The 19329-nt window shown below is 43.1% G+C and overlaps 2 protein-coding genes across 2 annotated transcripts; both read left to right on the top strand.

Moving 5' to 3' along the window:
• Window positions 1-3739: 3739 nt before the first annotated feature.
• Window positions 3740-5069, top strand: LOC120684924. The gene is made up of 4 exons (XM_039966785.1): window positions 3740-3983; window positions 4321-4421; window positions 4578-4802; window positions 4860-5069. The coding sequence occupies exons 1-4, from the start codon at window positions 3740-3742 to the stop codon at window positions 5067-5069; spliced, it is 780 nt and encodes a 259-aa protein (XP_039822719.1).
• Window positions 5070-10755: 5686 nt separating this feature from the next.
• On the top strand, window positions 10756-13576 carry LOC120685770 (40S ribosomal protein S5-like). The gene is made up of 4 exons (XM_039967856.1): window positions 10756-10944; window positions 11721-11992; window positions 12669-12872; window positions 13252-13576. The coding sequence occupies exons 1-4, from the start codon at window positions 10876-10878 to the stop codon at window positions 13304-13306; spliced, it is 600 nt and encodes a 199-aa protein (XP_039823790.1). The 5' UTR covers window positions 10756-10875; the 3' UTR covers window positions 13307-13576.
• Window positions 13577-19329: the final 5753 nt, after the last annotated feature.

Below are 19329 nucleotides of genomic sequence, written 5' to 3'. Positions count from 1 at the left end.
TAGGGAAGCAATGCGAGCAATCGGGAATAACACAAGACAGAACCTGTCTCTTAGCTCTTCCCATTCTTCGTTTACCTTCCCTACGTTATGGGTGTACCATTATTTTGCTCTCTCAGCAAGGGAGAAAGGAAACAACTTCCACTGAAGTGTTTCTTGTGCCATGCCTGTGATTGACAAACATGAGCACAGCTGCTCGAACTCTCGTAGGTGGTGGTAAGGGTTTTCATCATCAAAACCCGAGAAGGATTGTTCCCGAACCATGGCTATGAAGCTAGGGCGGAGTTCAAAGCTGGAAGGTATGATTGGCTTCGAAGATTGTGGTGGCTCTATGAACTCGCCCTTGGGAGCGGAGAATTGGTGGATAGAAAGGTGATCCATGGAAAAGGATAAAAGAAGAGAAAAGGTAAAAGAAAAGATACACGGGCAAACTAGGTTCGAAGATAACTACAGCAACCGTTCCCCGGCAACAGCGCCAGAAATGCTTGTTGGTATTTCTTAACATTCACAGAATAATCCGCAAGCGCACGGAAGATACCGTTGTAGCACTTCACCCGGAAGTATTCAGGGTATCGTAATTTCCACAGGGAACGGATGTGTAACGAACTTCTGGCTAGCTTAACCTAGGAGAACAAGAAGTAGGAGAGCTTTGGGTAGCATGGTTTATCTAAAGATAACGTTCAAGGTAAGGTAGACTTCGGCTTTCACTCATTTACTTCGGGCACCGGTCTGACCCAGGTACTGTTAGGGACCTCCGGCTTGTTGCTCTACGCCGTACCCGGACAGGGGGGAGTGCACTAACCACAAAGCAGCTTCGTAGCGGACTGACAGGGCTGTCACCACCTGCAGTCTACCCTGCAATACTGTAGAGCACGAGGCAAACAAAGGCAATCTAGGGCCTAGACACCACGTCTAATCCTTCGATTACTACTCTAGTGGCGTACAGGGTTACCCGTCTTTATCAGGGGCCCTCTACCAGAGCATACGATGAACCCGTAAACGAATAAATAACTTAAGAATACTTAACCAAAAACTTAACAGAAGATGAACTCCGGATACTTACTCAAGTGATTCGTACCCGTCGAGGTACAAGATGAAGAGAGGCCGACAAGTCCGGCTCTTCTCCGATCCTCCTCCTCGCACACTCCCTACTCTAAAAATACAAGTGGAACACTAGTACTACTTCTCCTCCTTGATGTGTATGAGAATGGAATGGGAATGCCTTAAGAGGGTGTGTGGAGGCTCCTTTTATAGCTCCAAAGGTCGGTTCCCGCCATCTTCTATCTGTGCTCGGCCGAACCAGGGGTTCGGCCAGCCCCGCAGTGCTGTCTCTGGCCACCGTCTTTTGCTGGGTGACTGGTGAGTGGGCCTTCTCTTGTGTATGTCGGTGTCGGGGTTTCTTTTGTCGGTTTACTCTATTTTGTGGGCCCTCTTTGTAAGTGTGATGCAGGGTTGGATATTCTGTGCAATTGTGTTGCGTCTTTTGTCTGTTTTTCCTCTATTCCGGGTATCGGTGCCTGCAAACCACGAATCACCAAAACTCATGGAAATGTTTAGCAATAAGCCCTATAGCTATGTTTAGTGATTGAATGTTATGAAAAGCTGCAGGAATTGACGGCTTTTATTTCTGACTTAAGGACCGTCAACAGCCAGCCTAGGGGAGGCCGGCCGGCCCCACTTGGAAGCCCCTCGGTCTGGGTCTTGGCGTGGAAGCAAAGCACAACCATCTTACCTGCTTACAACTGATGCCAACTGCAGTAACCGCCAGAACCGACCTTGGGAGGGCTATAAATAGAGGGCACCATCCATCACTTCAACACACACCATTGGAGCTCTTCTCTCTTCACTTGTACTTTCTAGAGTAGGTTAGTAGCTTGGGAGTTAGAGTCGAGTCGAGCTTGCTGGGGATTCCGGAGTCGTCGGAAGTCTGGTATAGCTCTTGTATCTTTCTTTTGACATTATTAGTATAAGTTATCTTCTTTACTTTTCTGAGTCAGCTTTACTTTCCGTAGTCTTTCATTTACTCAAGTCTAAGGTTCAGCTTGAGCACGGAAGTTGTCCTTTAGCTAAGGCTAAGTTATCTCTCTTAGTGATCGAGAACTTGTCTTACGGGTTTTCTCGCCCGGACTAGAGTATCTCAAGTTAGTGCTCTAGGTTGAGGGGGATTTCTCTCGAAGGCCTCGAGAGAAATCCTAACACCGAGTGCAGACGTGGTGTCTGACCTTAATGTTAGCTAGAAAGTGTGTTCCACCCCATGGAACCGTTGTGGTAGTCGGTAGGTGGTGACAGCCCTATCCATCCTTTGTAGTCCACCACGTTCGGGTGTTTTCATAGCAGTAGTGTAGGTTGCCTTTGGACTCCCCTCTCATCTCTTTCTGAAGTCCTTCCTCTTCTAGCCACCGAAGTAAGCTCTGCTTTCCCGAAAGCTAGTTAGGTGCTTAGTCTGATCTAGAGAGGCTAGCTCGATAGTCCAGAAGTGTATCAGGTGTCTTATCTCGTTCCTTGTCCTCCCAGCTGCTACCTCTCTAAGGATTAGAATCTCCGTGTGTCACTCGGTCATTGCCTGGCCATTTATCTCACTTACTTATCTGGCTTAGCCCCATCTAGTCAGTCGGTCGATCAAACTAATACGGTTATCATTCGATTTACGATACTCTTTACCATAGTGCTTCCCTGAGGAAAAATACGATACCCTGGAATACTCCAAGGTGAAGTGCTACAGCGGTGATTATGTGCGCTTGCAGAATATCTATTCTAATTGGGCATAAGAAACGCCAACAATCATTTCTAGCGCCGTTGCCAGGGAAGCAATTGGCTAAAGATATCGTAGATAGTTTGATAAACTCTACTAGTTTGTCGCCGCTAACCCTAGCGGACTTACCATTGCTCTCTCTATCTTTTGATCGATGCTGAGCAGTGCATGACCGGTTTCGATCTACCAAGTAACTTCCACCCAAATCCGGAAAGAATTGGGAGAATTGTGAGTTGCCGCGTCGTCCCACCTCAGAAAAGACTCACTTGGCCCTTTAGTTCACCCTCCACTTCAGCATCCTCATCCATGGCTCAGAAGACTCTCCGCCAGTTTTCTGCCCCATCCAGTAACCACATTCCTACTGGATTGAACATCAACCAAGCCGGCAATGATGGTTTTGAGCTGAAGACTGGACTCGTGAACATGGTCCAAGCAAGTCCGTTCTGCAGAAAGGCATATGAGGATGCCAATGCCCATCTCCAGAATTTCCTGGAGGTGAGTAACACCATCAACCCCAGAGGAACTACTATGGATGACATTCGTCTTCGCCTATTCCTATTCTCACTGCTCGGGAAAGCCAAGACATGGTTCTACTCCAACAAGGAAGCTTTCACGACATGAGAAGCTTGTTCAAATGCATTCCTAGCCAAGTACTTTCCAGTAGGCAAGACCAATGCTCTCCGGAACAGGATCACCGGAATTCAGCAATTACCGGATGAGACCATCCCGGAAGTCTGGGAACATCTTCAGGAGTACATTCAAGCATGCCCACACCACAGCATAGAAGAGTGGCTGGTCATTCAGAACTTCTTCCATGGCCTGAATCAGCAAGCCCAGGACGACATTGACGTAGCTGCGGGTGGTTCCTTCCTTTCTCTCGATGTTGCGGGAGCAAAGGCGCTGATTGACAAGATAGCTTCCAACCAAAGTTGGAAAGGAGAAAGGCAGCCAGTCCGTCCCAGGGGCGTGCATCAGATCAACAAGGTGGACATGTTAGCTGCCAAGTTGGAACTTTTAATGAAGAAGCTGGAATCTCCGCATCAGGAGGTTAATCAGGTTTCAGAGTCTCGTATGACATGTGAAACATGTGGCGAGACTGGGCACTCGGGCACTTCGTGCCCATTAACTCAAGAGGGCACAAACTTTGTTGGGAACAACAATAATCCCAACTCAGGATTTCGTCCTCAGCAGGGTTGGAACTCCAAGCCCAACCTCCCCTTCAGTCAACAACAAGGTACGAACTTTAATAACAGTTTTCAGCCCACATTAAAAGATCTAGTGTACGGCCAAAAGCAAATCAATGATAACATTAGTAGGAAATTTCTTGCTAATGACAAAATCTTAGAATCTATGGCTGCACAACTAGAGGGATTCAATTCTGTTATTAAGAACCAATTGAGCTTTAATAAGATGATAGAAACCCAAGTAGCTCAGCTTGCATCCTCATGTCCTAACATTAATGCGGGGAAACTACTCGGGCAACCGGAAGTACCCTCGAAAGAGAATGTTAGTGCAGTGACCACGCGTGGTGGTAAAACCACACAAAAGCCACTTTTTTCCAAATGATGCAGGAAAGCAACGGAAGACCGTAACTGCTAGCCATACTGATGTTGAAGACGAAGAGCAGGAGGAGGCTGTCGAATCCAACACACCTGCTACCCAGGAAGACCTCGTAGAACCCCCGAGAACTTCATGGGACTATCACGACACAACTGCCTTACCGTTTCCGGAGCGGATAAGGAAGCCAGTGGCCAACGAACAATTCGGCAAATTTGTCGAGGTAATCAAGAAGTTATATGTGAATATACCACTTCTTGACGCTATGTAGGTACCCATGTATGCCAAGTATATCAAGGATATTCTTGGAAACAAGCGGATGCTGCCCACCACTAAGGTCATGCACTTAACGGAAGAGTGTAGCGCTGCTATACTCGATCCTCTCCTGGTGAAGAAGAAAGACCCAGGCTACCCCACCATCACCTGCTCGATCAGGGCTCAACATTTTTCGAACGCCCTCTGTGACTTGGGAGCAAGTGTCAGTGTCATGCCAAAGGTAGTGTATGACAAACTCAACCATCATGCACTTGCCCCTACTGCCATGTGTTTGCAGCTAGCAGACCAAACAGTCCGCTACCCCACGGGAATAGCAGAAAATATCCCGGTGAAAATCCGGAATTTCTTTATTCCCATCGACTTCGTCGTACTCGACATGGAAGTCGACGCCAAGATGCCGCTCATCGTGGGCAGGCTGTTCTTGAGCACAGCAAACGCTCATATTGATGATGGAGCTGGAGAGATTCATCTCAACATCACTGGCTAGCAGGAGAAGTTCGCCTTCAAACCGAAGGTCGAACAATGCTCACAAGTCAAAGAGGTTCATCGAAAGAAGAAACCCGAAAAAGAGACAAAGAAACCGTCGCTTCCGAACATTGAAGCGCTCATTGCATTCGTGGAAAGTCCGCGGATTCAGGAGGAGTTACGAATTCAAGAAGAAGCGAAGCAAATCAAGCTTCACAATCAGAGGAATGCCAAACGTCGGATCCAGCATAAGAAATTTCTGGAATCACAGGAAGCAAAGGTCGAAACACAACCCACACCTAAGAAAGTGTGGCGGAAGAAAGTGTCATCGCCCAAGACTCCATCCGGCGATGACAATCAAACCAAAGGAATGGAGAGTCCGGCTCCAGACTCAAAACCCGAGCCCTCGCCATGAGGTACGTGGCACGTATCCATCATTTGCATTGCATATAGGATAGTTTAAATTTTTCCTTACACAATTTTCTTTCCATCCTGCATAATCATATTTGAGTTTCAACCAACACATGTTTAAAATTTGAAAGTTTTGCATCCTTAGAACTTCACAAAAAATTTCGAAAAATTTTGGCCGAGTACCAGGCCGGCCGGCCTCACCTAGGCCGGCCAGCCCCACCTTCTTTTTTCTAGCAGAGAGTAGGAGGGGATAGGCACCAGGAGTGATCAAGAAGCAAGGATTAAAGGGGATACACTAAACGTGCAAGGGGGCAGGCCGAGCGGCCCCATACAGGCCGGAGGAAAAATACGATACCCTGGAATACTCCAAGGTGAAGTGCTACAGTGGTGATTCTGTGCGCTTGCAGAATATCTATTCTAATCGGGCATAAGAAACGCCAACACTAACCCCTCCTAGTAGCGACGTTAAGAAATGCCAACACATGGCGCTAGGGTTTTGGGGGCGCGGGCGGTGTGGAGCTCGCGTACGCGGTCGTGGCCGATGGGCGGGGCAGTGGCGACATCATGGTGGCAGGCGGTAGGCAGAAAAGCGAGCAGAGGCGCAGGCATGAGAGAGAGGGCGAACGAGAGGTGAGGGAAAGGGGCACAGTGCCCCTAACAGGTGGGCTCCACCTGTCAGTGGGTCGGCGGCGAAACGGGCCGATGGGCGGTGTTAGCAGGCTGGCGGGAGACTCGGGCTGGGCCGGCTCGGTCCGTCTCGCGAGCGAGCGCATGAGTTGGCGCATTCGCGTGCGAAATGGGCCGGTGGGGTCGGCGGCCAGTCCGATTCGGCAAGCTGGGTTAGATAGGTTAATGGGGGGGTTAGAGTTAGGTTTTGAATTTAGTTTGAATGGTTTAATTCAAACTAAATCCACACAATTCAAACCAAATCCTTCCAAATAAGTTTAAACAATGGAGAGGCATAAAATCCAAAATAAATCCAAATGTTTTTCACACTAGCATTTAATTCCCTATATTTAATTCAACTTTATTTGCACTAGGAAAAGGCAGTATAGAGTTAGTCCTTAAATTATTCTAATTACTCCCACTCCAAACAAAATTTTTTAAAACTCCAAATTTTTGGCAACTATAAATATTTTATAAATTTACGGGATGTTACAATTAAAGTTAGTTTAAATAGTCCATAATTGTTCTAGGAGTTCCGCTCATCAATTATAGACGATTTTTTGCTGGATGTTGTATCATGCTATTCCTAGTATCTGGTAAAAATTTGAGCTCAGTTGGATCTCTGTAACTAGGTGAAATCTTAATCTTTGCTAGATCTACTAGTGTACTTCATAAATTATTTCCGACAGATTTTCTTTAATACTGTGCATGAAACTTTTTCCTGGAGTTTAGATCACTAAATGCTCACTAGTGCGCAAGTTTGGATATTTTTGGATCTGAGTAGCTATATAGGGAGTTTAGATCACTAAATGCTCACTAGTGCGCAAGTTTGGATATTTTTGGATCTGAGTAGCTATATAGGTGATTTAATCCTTGTTAAATGTCACTTTAATGGATTAAATAGTTCATGCTGCTAGAAAAATATAAGATTAATACAGTGCTTACTTTTGGACATATGAACCCGCTTGCAAAGTTTGAGATTCAGTTGATGAGTAGAATGATAGATAATAATTGCTCATGTAATTACCCAGATGAACTTGTAATTTTTTTCTCTGGCTAATATATGGCACATCTACCTCTTAAAATTTAGCACAAGCCTTTTTATTGTATCTGGATGTAGTACAAAAAGTTTGGTAGCCATTACTGGAGAATATCTAATTTGAATATTTATGCATGTGTTTGATGTATATAAATATCGTGCTAAAGTTACTATCAGAAATTCTTGCTGAAATTTTTACTGAAGATTATTCATGCTTAGATTAGGCTCTGATGATAATTTGAGACCCATAAACACTCTAGAACTCTCTATAGAATTTAATCTTGATATATATGATTTAAGTTTGCAAAAACTATTGCTTCTGAGTATTATGTAAATAAATTCTGGAAAAATTACCATATGTTGACTTTTAGGTGTAGATGCCTTTGTAATAATTTGAGATCCAAAAACGTTGTAGTTTGCTTTGTAGAAATAAATCTTGATATGTTCATATTTAAGCTATCGAATTTATTTCTCTTGAAATGTGCCTATTGTAAATCTGCAAAATTTACAGTAGAGAGTATAACGTGCATAGAGTCTCTTGTAAAAATTTGAACCCCAGAAATGTTGTAGATCATTTTGTATAAATTTATCTTGTTATACACTTGTTCTGTTTTAAATATTTTTCATACTCTCATATGTCACTCTATTTGGCTAAAATTTTTACCATAGGCTTTTAATTAGATTTGCTATGCTGAGAAAATTTGAGCACCAGAATGTGTTCTTAGTCTCTGTTTTGAATTTTGCAAATGTTCTTATGTATATTGTCTTGAAATTAAAAACGGCCACCCAGTTCATTTCATGAAGTAAAATAAATTTAAGAATTACTCTATAAATGACTGCCCAGAAAAATAAGTTAATTCAGTTTTCACTAAAAAGTCTTTACACTTTGGACTGCAACTTTATCATGAAGGAAATAAATGTAAATTGTATCCTGTTGTAACGAAGACCATTTTTGGATTCATATAGACTCTGTTCATCTATCCGACGGAACTTACGAGTTGGTGCCTACGAACGAGAACAAGCCCGCGGAGTCTCAGTTGAATCTAACTGAATTGAATCAAGACCCGGACCAATGTTCAGAAGAGCCCAAGGCTAACTTTGCTCGAGAAAGCAAGCCCCGGTGCATTTGATCCTATTATTTTTGCCTATTTATTCAATATATGTTGTAATAATTTTATTTGCGCATTTAAGTTTCCAGGCGTTGTTTGTAACCTTAGATGCATGTTCCTAGGCTCCGATGTAATGTTTACCCGATTTCTCTCGACTAGATTGCTAGGCTAATTAGGACCGATCAAAGTCGAGTAGTTTCCTGCTACTCGCGAGATTACAGGAGTTGCAATGCTTTTATATCCTACAATTATATAAGGATTACGGGTGGGGTTGTGGTACTTGTGATACCCCGTTTGTATAGTGAAAAGATGATAAGGTCGTGGTGTGTGGCACATTTCGTTAAGCTTTTGAAAGTATTAGCCACATGCCGAGAAATATGGTAATCGATAAGTTCAAGTACCTGATTGGACCGGCAGTGGAACGATCATTCACCCTCTTGTAGATTAGGTTTGGAATGGTCGCGACGTACGGGTGCAGAGTGGTCGGACTCTGTAGTCAGGGAGGGTGACCTGGATCCACGGACTGAAAAGAAAGGAGAAAAGTCGTGTGGGTGGCGTAGTTCCCCGTACGTGTGTGCTAGGTTCACCTGGCCAGGTTAACAGACTCGATTCGAATCGCCCGCCTCTCACGGTTTGAGACTGCTTAACAATTTCAGTCACATAAAGTAACAAATGAAATATGATGATGATAATACTGTTGTATGATTAATGTTTCACTACCATGCTTGTTTAGAGATAGTTGCTTATTTAGAATGGTTAATTGAACTAGAATATGGAAAAGCTAAAATTTGAAATTGAGGACCTACTCTTAGTGGCTTTTTAGCAAAACAAACGCCTCCAGCCAAAAAGCCTTGCATGTCAAGATAAGTGGACTAAGTATCATTGACGGGTAAACTTTGCTTAGTATTAGTATACTCAGCCTTACTTGTGGCTTTGTTTTCAGGTAGCACACTTGAAGAGATGACTGCTGGTTTAGCTTGGCCTTGTACTTTACTTCCGGGGTGATCTGTGGGGTGGGTTGTTTCCCCGGCCAACACTAACTCTATAGATTGATGTATCGTACGGGCTTCATCGTGACATAATTACATCGTAGCTGTCGTATTTTTATCCTTCTGCTGCAATAATGAACTCTGATGAACTGTTGTAGTATAAGACTCAGTAGTACTTATCTTATCTCAGTACTGGTTTGTAATAATTGAATTCCGCTGTAAACTCTGTGATGTATGAGATGTTCTGTGTTGTGCTCTCAGGGCTCACCTTCATGTGAGTTGTTGCATGTTCGATCCTGGTTAGTGTGGCTTTAATCAAGACTTTGCTCGAGAAACTGTCGTAGTAGTGCGAATTGGACCAGAGTTTCCTTGCAGTAATGGTTAGCACACTCAAGTCAGTTTATTTTTGGTGGTTCCGCCACAGGTGGTGACAGCCCCGTTAGTGCCATCGTAATCCTCCACGTTAGTTTAGTAGAGTAAGAGGTGCATAAATGGCCTCGATGTCCAGACAGTCATATCTGTTTGACATGCTTGGCTCTCCCCGGTGTGTTTGGAATCTTTAATCCCTATTGGCAGTTGATCTGGATAAATAACTTAATATGTTTTATGCTTGCTAAAGATGATGAAATGTCTCTAGTTCCCTTGGCTTGCTTCCCATGTCCTGCTACCCATAAATGACACCCCGGTATATTCACTGGGTAAAATGCTACATCGGTATATTTGTGCGCTTGCAGAATAGTTCAGGATTTAAAATACTCTTGTACCTTAGTAATTGTGCTAAGATATGTTCAGCATTTCTTGGTGCCGTTATTAGGATAGGTATTTTAATTATGTTTCTATAGTTGACGTTAAGAAATATCAACAAGCCTCCCTCCCTCCCTCCCTCCGTCGCCGGACTGCGCCCCCTCGCTGGCAGAAACCCTAGAGCTGACATAGGGTTCAATCTTAGTGAGATCAAACTATATTAAATCAAATCAAACTTTATTAGATCAACCATTCAATTCTAAACTATACTACTCAAAACATTATTTAGATAATTTTTTATTTACTATTGTACTCTTGATCAAATAAAAAAATCGGAAAGATAATTATCCCACCTATCTTCCCCGGTGTGGGTCCCATCAATTCGATATGCATCCGGTGTATATGGCCCACCATAATATGCACCGGGTGCATACTGGGTGCCTACCATTTTGGTGCCTCTACCTTTCCAGCTATTGGATCGAGCGACATGAACCGTTCATTTTCCCCAACATTCTAAAAAAACGTTCTTTGAAATAAATAGTGCTCTTTATTAGTATAAAAGAATTCTCACGGAAGATGGTTACAATTCTCTGGTGTTGAGAGGCAGGGCTGGTCCAGCCCAGACTTTTTCTCATACAAACCCATTAACGTACTGTGTAGACTCGACACGGCCCATTCTCACGAGCTATCTGCGCCTGGCTGCGAAGGTCGCCCTCGTCAGCATCTTCTCGAATCTTAAAGCACCCAGGGAACCCCTTAGATAAACCTCGCGCGCCTGCCTAGGGTTTACTCCTGCCCGCCGCCGTCACTTGAGCCTCCTCTTTTCGCTGTGCTTCTTCTTGCACTCCCTCGATCTCGCCGGCGGAGGAAATGGCGGAAGTTGAGGCGCCCACCCAGGAGGTCAAGCTCTTCGGCCGCTGGTCCTTCGATGACGTCCAGGTATCCCCTCTTCTCCTTCCCTTCCCTTCTGCTCCCCTCCTCCTCTACCCAAATCTTATCGGTGTTTTGCGTGCTGAGACGCTATAAATCTTTTGATTGGGCTTCCAATTGATTCTGCCTGCGCGTGATCTGGTGAACATATTGGGGTTCTATCTCTCGTATCCTGCAGTTTAGCAGTTCGCGGGTGTATCTGATTTTTCTCAGATTTGGGTTTCCGCTTTGTAGGTTATGTACGTTAACGAGTGGTGGGACTATTCGATTTGATATTGGGAGTATTGACTGCCGTATTTGGTATTGGGAGTATTCTGGTTGTCTTAGTTCTGGTCATTATCACTTTATAAGTTGGGGCTTAATCTCTAAATCAATGGTTCGATTTGTGCATTTTATGTATGGTGAGATTCTATTTATCACGCTGAATAATGTGTGTTTTGGGAATCCTTCAGTTGGAGACGTGTTTCTGATCAAGAGCTTGTACCAGATTGGCATGCGCCAGGGATGAAATTAGTACGATTTGTCCAATCTAAACTAAGACTCGGGGAGAAATTTAGGTTTCTAATCATGTGCCCAACTGGTCGGACTTAAACTGGTGTATTCCTTCCACTGTTTGTTTCCAACTGGTGGAAGTTAAACTGGCGTATGCCTTCCACAGTTTGTTTCCAGTGGGCTACACACTCTAGAGTCTAGAAGTCTACATTAAATGTGAAATTGTTCTTGTTAGGTCTGCAGTATTGATTTATGATATCTTAAGCAGTTCTTTTGAATGTTTTTTTGTTCAGGTCAATGACATTTCTCTGGCTGATTACCTTGCCGTCAGTCATACAAAGCACGCCATATATCTTCCCCACACCGCTGGAAGGTATTCTGCTAAGAGGTTCCGCAAGGCTCAGTGCCCAATTGTTGAGAGGCTGACAAACTCTCTGATGATGCACGGCCGCAACAATGGCAAGAAGGTCATGGCTGTTCGCATTGTGATGCATGCTATGGAGATTATTCACCTGCTGACTGATGCCAACCCTATTCAAATTATCGTTGATGCCATCATAAACAGGTAATTACTGTGTAACTGAAGTGCTTTCTTTTACGTTGATGACTCCTGATTCCTTGAAAAATCAACCCTCTGAACATAGTTTATTATAGGTTCTTATTTGACAGTATAAAGTGTTTAATATACATTACTAGCTCTGTTATTCCTCTTTATAGTTGTATAAATTATCATCATATCCTGTATGTTATTTCCCCCCTGGCAATCAGTTAGAAATTTGAGATTATGGCATGTGCGTAGTTCGACATTACTGGATTGCAAGCTGCCCTGGCAATCAGTTAGAAACTTGAGATCATGGCGTGTGCATAGTTTGATGTTACTGGATTGCAAGCTATCTTTAGAAGAAAACCTTATGCATTAATGTGCGGGCTTTGAAGACAACCTTGATGCTATACTGATTTGGAAACTCATGAACATTAACTTGCTGCTATTGTTCTTGTCATTTTCCATACATTGGATGCAGCTAACATCTATATAACCTGATAACATTAGATGCAGCTAACATTCTTCTAACCACAAAATCTAATAAAAATGTACTTGTCTTATCACCTAATATACTTTATTGATAAATGAGTGAAATAAATTACAAATGTACACTTTTGGGTGCTTTGTTTTGCTACCTTAGCATTTGCCCGCCATGCTTTAATGTCTCTAATGGGGCCATATTGTATGTTTCATTTAGTGGGCCAAGAGAAGACGCTACCCGGATTGGATCTGCTGGTGTTGTTAGAAGGCAAGCTGTTGATATATCTCCTTTGAGGCGTGTGAACCAGGCAATCTACCTGCTTACCACTGGTGCTAGAGAAAGTGCTTTCAGGAACATCAAGACCATTGCAGAGTGCCTTGCAGATGAGCTTATCAATGCAGCTAAAGGTTCTTCTAACAGGTATGTTTTATTCGCTGTGTTATACCAGTATCCTTGCGATTAAATGGTTTGGAGCATCTGGCCTGCAATTTACCAAAGGAGAATAAAATTCCATTTCCTGATCAACTGTGGCCTGTGCACCAGTGATTCGTCTGACTTAGTTCTGGAAATCTTGTCATTGCTTACATGGTGACACCTTTCTGAGGCTTTGGATCTCCAAGTCTTGACACCTTCAATATCATGCCTGCTGTGTTGCCTGACAGTGCGCTTCTTACTGCCCTTGCTGTGATTGTTTTTTGTTGCATCAGATGTCCCGTTGAGTTGGCTCTCCTATTAATTTTACTGCACCAGCTATTGTATGCTGTGCATCTCACATTTCTTTTTCGCTCCTTGGTTACAGCTATGCGATCAAGAAGAAGGATGAGATTGAGCGTGTTGCCAAGGCCAACCGTTGAGCATTCTCATTCAAATCAGGAAAAGCAGAGTTTTGGGGTGGAACGATGCCTACTTATGTATCTACCTTGTTTATTTGTGAACTTAGCTTGGTGTTGGAGCTACAGACCTGTATGTTCCTAAAAACCCAAAAGTACCTTTCCCGTTCTGGTTGTCTTAGCCGCAGTATGAATTGAAGTTTTGCACAGCTGTAATCTTTTGTCGTGTTGCCAGCTCCATCTCTATGCAGTGTCAAGACTTGTGATTATAATGATCTGTAAACGTGTTCCGTATCTTGTTTCTTTGTCCCAAAACCATGGGAAATGTGCTGCAGCCTGCAGCTCGGTGTACCTGGTAAGGCATTAGTGTTTGGTTCATGGATGGGTAGTGTAAACGCAAAGGTGATAGATTCACGTGGGAAATGCGGTAGAACAAGGAGAAGGTGCAGATTAATGGAGGAAGGGCTGCTAGCTGTCACGGGTTGCCTGTCGTACTCAGGCCCTTGCCACAAGATTTTTTTTTGGAACTAAACCTTGCCACCAGATGGTCCAGATCTGATGCTACCAAATCATAGTGTAACAGATTTGAACTGACCTGAAGATTGCACCCTGCTCCATCGAAATAAGCGAACTACACACATAATAACCCCCCTGCGTTTCGTCTTGCGTTCTGCATTGCGTAGAACAGCCCATTGAGGGATAGGGACGGCAATTCCACTTGTGGATATGGGTATCCGCGGATTTTAGATCCGATGGGTATGGGTTTGATATTTCACCCGTGAGTGGACCCGCATTCGCATATTGCAGGTGTGGGTTTGAGATTTCACCCGCGGGTAAATCCTCACCTATCCGAAACCAAAAAAAAAGCCCTAGCCAAGCCCAACTATCTCTAACTACAAAAATGAGCACATAAACTTATGAATCTATTCTTAATTTATTTTTATTATTATGAACTTATGGATTTATTGTTAGTTTGCCTTTATTGCTTATAGAAATGTGTTGTTTGATTGTTTAAATTGATGAATTTATGCAAATTTATTATATCTTCTGACACACTCGCGTGCATTTGAAATCTGCCCGAAACCCACGGGTGCGGATGCGGGTGCAGAAATGCACACGCGGGTTTGCCTGCGGGCGGATTTTTCCCAACCTTGCGGATTTTCCTACGGGCGGGTTTTCGCCAAACCCGCATCCGCATGTGCCATCCCTGTTGCGGGATGTGTCTCTAAACGGCTTCATTGTTTTTTCAAGCAGTTATTTAGGTATCTGTTGCAATTTTCTTTCCAACAAAACTATGTTTAGGTAATGTTGCGGTGTATATAGGACACATGACTTTCTTTTTTCCCAGATAAATAGTTATGGCGGCAGTTTAGAGCCTGTTTGGTAGAGTTATTACCTCAATATAATTGACTGGAGTTCTTTATTCCAAAGCTCCAGAAATTCTTGGAATTAGAATTGTGAGTCACTTTTGTTTTATCTTGGATTAAACAGAGCAGTTTAAACCACATAAAATTTATCATACAGATTTCAAAATCTGTATGTTATATAAGTGAGCTCCTCACGACACTAACACTCCAAAATAACTCCCCTTTGCTCCACTCCTTAGAGCATCTCTAGCAGTCTCCCAATCCAAAAAAACAACCAGTATTGGAGAAAAAAAAAAGCTCTACCAGTCTCCCAATAGTTCTCCCTTTTCCGGATAGAAATGACCATGGTACCAATTTGAAGGAAATAGCACATGTATTGATATATGTTGGTGATACCACTTGAAAAGATTCGTCATTTGAATATTCTTATTGAACTAGATTGTTTTCATTAGCTTCCTTCTCTTCTAGTTCAAACTAGCAAATTTGCATAAGTAATCTAATTCGGTTTGAACCAATGGCAAGCTTCTTCACACATCTTTCAATGATTATCTTGTCAAAGTTGAATTAGACCCTTTCTTGCTCATTGTCTAGATTAAACATTGGGTTAAACCGACGAGGTCCCAACGACGATCATCATACCCTGACCGCTGCCCGTAAGCCTTATAGTTGCAGTACGTAGTAAGCATGTCAGTACCTATAATCTCACGAGTGACAGGAAATCACTCGACTTTTACTGATCCCATTAGCAAGGCATCTACTCGGACTTAACCTCTAGTAGTCAATACATGGGTACCTAGGATCATGCAATTAAAGTTCCAAACAACTCCTGTAAACTTAAATGCACAGATATATAGATAGGGACATAAATTGCATGTAATTGAAAATAAGAGGATTGATGCACCGAGGCGTGCCTTCCTGGGCAGTGCTAGTTAGGTACTCAACCGAACTTTGGTTCAGGGCCTCAGTGGCTTCAGTCAAGTTTACTTGAGCGTCTTGAGGCTCGTGCTTGTGCTCCAGTACCAGTTCGTATGTTCCGTCAGCAAGATGTGTCGCTTCTATAAATGCAAAATGTTCATTGTTATTTAGTGATGCATTTCCATTACTTTCCTTCAAGATAAAGTTGTAGTCCAACAAACATAAACTTTTGTGATGAAGCTTGTTAGTTACATTTTTACTAGGCAATCATTTATAGAGTAGTTATTAACTTTACTTGATCTCATTAAGTGAGCTGGGTGGGTGTTGTATATTTAAGGTCCTTATTCACAAGGATGCTTAGTTATTTCACTTCTTATACTAGGAAACATTTCCAGTGCTGAGGTTTTTATAAACCCACATGACTTTGAAATGAGATTGTAGTAAAATTTATGGCTGAAAAAAGTAAACAGTTTATGCATGAAAAATAACTTAAACAGTTCCTACTATAAACAAGATTGAATTATACAGAGCAATGTACATCATTTCTGGTGTTAAAATTTTTACTAAATGTTCCAAATATGATAACCAACTTACTAGGAATTTATCAGATTTATCTTATGCATGTACCAGGTGTAATAATTTATCCAAACTTAAGTCCTATTTAACAAGATTAAATCCTACAGAGACTTCCAGGGGTTTTTTGAGTCTCACAATTTTTCTATAGCCTTTTCTGTCCACAAGTATACACTGTTAAAAATATCAGCATTTATTCTTAGCGAAATGATCTACTTGAATTTAAATTAGTTAACACATGGATAAATAATCTAACCAGTTTCTGTTAAGCAAAATTTCTCAAACTTTTTGTGTAGTATCTAGATCCTTACTAGATGACTCTGCGCAAGTTTCATATGAAAATACATAAAAGATTAACCAGAAGAAAATAACCATTCTAGATCTAGGATAAAAATGAGCTTCATGTATCTCTAGTTCAGTTTGGAATCTAGTTCCCAAACTTTGTGTGCAGGTTCATATACTCAAGAATATTTACTGGAAAAGTTTCATGTTTTTCCAAGCACTAAAACTAATTATCATGATATAGTGCCATTGTTCATAGATTAAATCATAGATTTACCAAGACAGTTGCAAATACTCCCAAAATTGTACACTACTATTCTTTTAGTATTCTTAGGACATAGAAAAAGTTTCATTCAAAGATATAGAGGAAAACACCAAGAACAAAAATGAGATGCCTAACCCTAGATCCAAGCAAGATTCAATGTTTCATTTAGTTAAAGTGGGTTGCTGGTGTTCATACTTTTCCCTAAGCTTCTCACTGTAAAGTGGTTGTAATCCAAAAATTTCCTCTAGTTCATGAGTAGAACTCCTAGAACATTTATAACCCATTTAAACTCGATTTAACTATTGAGCTCAAAATAATGAGAATCAGTTCATGGCCATGTTGACAAACTTGTAGAACGTGTTTCATAAATTCCAGAATATTTGAGTTTGCAATTTCATAAATTTTCTACGAATTGTTACAGATTTTACAAGTTCACTGATTTGATTTCAATAGTTCATGTACTTCTTGCATTCTAGTCCCTGGAATCAAGTTTTTAAATTAAGCACAGGTCCTTGGCCGGGGTTTGGGGAAACAGGGGAGGCTCCGTCGGCGGTGTTCTGGTGAACCTCATCGCCGGTGGTGGGTGCTAGGGGTCGGAGGAGCAAGAGGGGGTCGCGACGCACCTGAGGGTGCTCGCAGTCGGGCCTGGGGTGCACGGAGGTGGCTCGTCAGTGATGGCGCAGAGGCGGCGAAGCTAGGGTTGCGCCGGCGTGGTTTCTCCGGCGGGTTTGGACGGCGTTCGACCGGGGCTTTAGCACCATGGAACCACGGAGAAGGTTTTGGTGGGGTTGGATAGGGCAATGCGTGACGGGAGAGGTGGCTCCATGGCGAGCTCAAGCTCACCGGAGCAATGGCGAGCGGTGGAGGGTGGTGGCAGTGTGTGCGTGACCAGAGGCTGCCGGAGTTCTATTTATGGGCGAGAAGGGGGATGAGAGGGAGTGACACGTCGAGCATTCAGCCTGGGGGAGTGCTATCTGGCCGAGGACGTCGACGGCGCGGCGGCCGGTCACGGCAATGCCGTTGGCGGTGTGTCGCGCAGCCAGTTGGCCCGGACGCGTGTCACACGAGAAGGTGCCAGATAGGAGCGGTGAGGGAGTGCAAGGAGAGAGAAAGGGGGACCTGGTTGCAATTAGGAAAAAGTCCAAGGACTGATGTGTAAACTAAGATTTTTCTCCCTCTTCCCGAGGTCAAATGAAAAACTTTTGAATACCAATTTTGCTCAGTTTTTCAAGATCGACAACTTTGGTTTTAGGCAAATTTTCATTTGAGCACCTGTTTGTGAATTATATTAAAATTTCAAACACTTCCACTGGACTTGTCATTTTATGTAAATTTCATCACTTTTAATACTAGAGTTCTATTTGACTTCTTTTACTTTATCCTTTGGAATATGCCTATAAAGATTCAAAGACATTCTGGACCTGATTTAAAAGTTACAATGATTTTCCCATTTCACCATTATCTTCACATATAGCTTATACTTGTGTTTGGTTTTTATGTGTCTTTTTATTTTACTAGCTCCCACATTAGGTCATATGATTCTAGTATAATGCTTAGTTTAGCCATTTAAACACGTAGGGTGTCACATCTTATCTGGACCTCTTCACTCCCGTCATATCCCCTGGATAAAGAAGAGTCACTACTTAGTACACTTCTCGTTCCTCGTAGATTCGATACCCTAGAATACTCCAAGGTGAAAGCTTCATCAGTATTCGTACGCTTGCAGATTTATTATGTTAGGCAAAGGACCGCCAACAGCAGCGACGATCAGATCCAGATTGTCGTCTGAGGATGAATTGGTGGCTTCATTTGAATCTGAGTATGTGTCGAAAATGGGAGCCCCCGTCTAGCGGTGGCGCCTATGTCCCTGACACGAAGTTGATCTTCCTCCGGTGTAGAGTAGATGGATCCGATCATCTTCAAGTAAATGGAAGATGGGTTGCGTAACCCAAACATAGGTTGAACGCAGTGGGTCTCGGATCGAGTAGATTCCAATCTAAGATTGATTGGAGAACAAGTGGAACTCGTCTTGAAAATGAGTTTTTCCTCGATCTCCTTGGCAAAGTCGGGGAGCAGCATCTCGCCGAGATTGCCGGCCGGGTCATCTTGGTTGTTGATGATGTTGCTTCCTCTCATTGAGAGCGTCTTCGGCTCCTTAGGGTTGGCTAGGTGGCAGTCGAAACCACTCGAGCCATTGGTGATACAGACCCAGGAGCCAAAGATGAAGGTGGTGCTGTAATCGAGCACCGCGTAGTCGAAGTTGAAGTTAGCCATCGAATTCGCCGGATTGATCTTGACGAAGACCCCTACCTGGCGCATCATCTGTCGGTGTTTAGACGCCAAGCCTGCCTGGATATACCCCAAGGCAGTAGGTTTGTAGGTAGGATTTCGCTGGGTTTGGAACCGATGGTGCAAGGAACACAAAGCTTTAGACAAGTTTGGGCCGCGAGATGCGTAATACCCTACATCCTGTGAGGTTGTTTGTATTGCCTTAGATGAGATGATCTTTTGAGGGGGGTCCCTACCCGCCCTTATATAATCTGGCAGGGCACATGAAAATCCTAGTCGAATACTATACATGGACTCCTTCCCAATGTCTATCAGGTAGTATCCTTCTATTCAACTAGTCCTACTCCTGTACCAGT

Source organism: Panicum virgatum, chromosome 8N (assembly GCF_016808335.1).
Source record: "Panicum virgatum strain AP13 chromosome 8N, P.virgatum_v5, whole genome shotgun sequence".
NCBI lineage: Eukaryota > Viridiplantae > Streptophyta > Magnoliopsida > Poales > Poaceae > Panicum > Panicum virgatum.
The sequence above is the reverse complement of the archived record's forward strand: the minus strand, read 5'-3'. Positions and strand labels throughout refer to the sequence as shown.

Coding starts and splice junctions, on each gene's coding strand:
- LOC120685770 (XM_039967856.1), top strand. CDS start 10,876: ATGGCGGAAGTTGAGGCGCCCACCCAGGAGGTCAAGCTCTTCGGCCGC. Junction 10,945..11,720: donor GGTCCTTCGATGACGTCCAG/GTATCCCCTCTT, acceptor TTTTTTGTTCAG/GTCAATGACATTTCTCTGGC. Junction 11,993..12,668: donor GTTGATGCCATCATAAACAG/GTAATTACTGTG, acceptor TGTTTCATTTAG/TGGGCCAAGAGAAGACGCTA.
- LOC120684924 (XM_039966785.1), top strand. CDS start 3,740: ATGTTAGCTGCCAAGTTGGAACTTTTAATGAAGAAGCTGGAATCTCCG. Junction 4,422..4,577: donor CTGCTACCCAGGAAGACCTC/GTAGAACCCCCG, acceptor GACGCTATGTAG/GTACCCATGTATGCCAAGTA. Junction 4,803..4,859: donor GTGTCAGTGTCATGCCAAAG/GTAGTGTATGAC, acceptor ATGTGTTTGCAG/CTAGCAGACCAAACAGTCCG.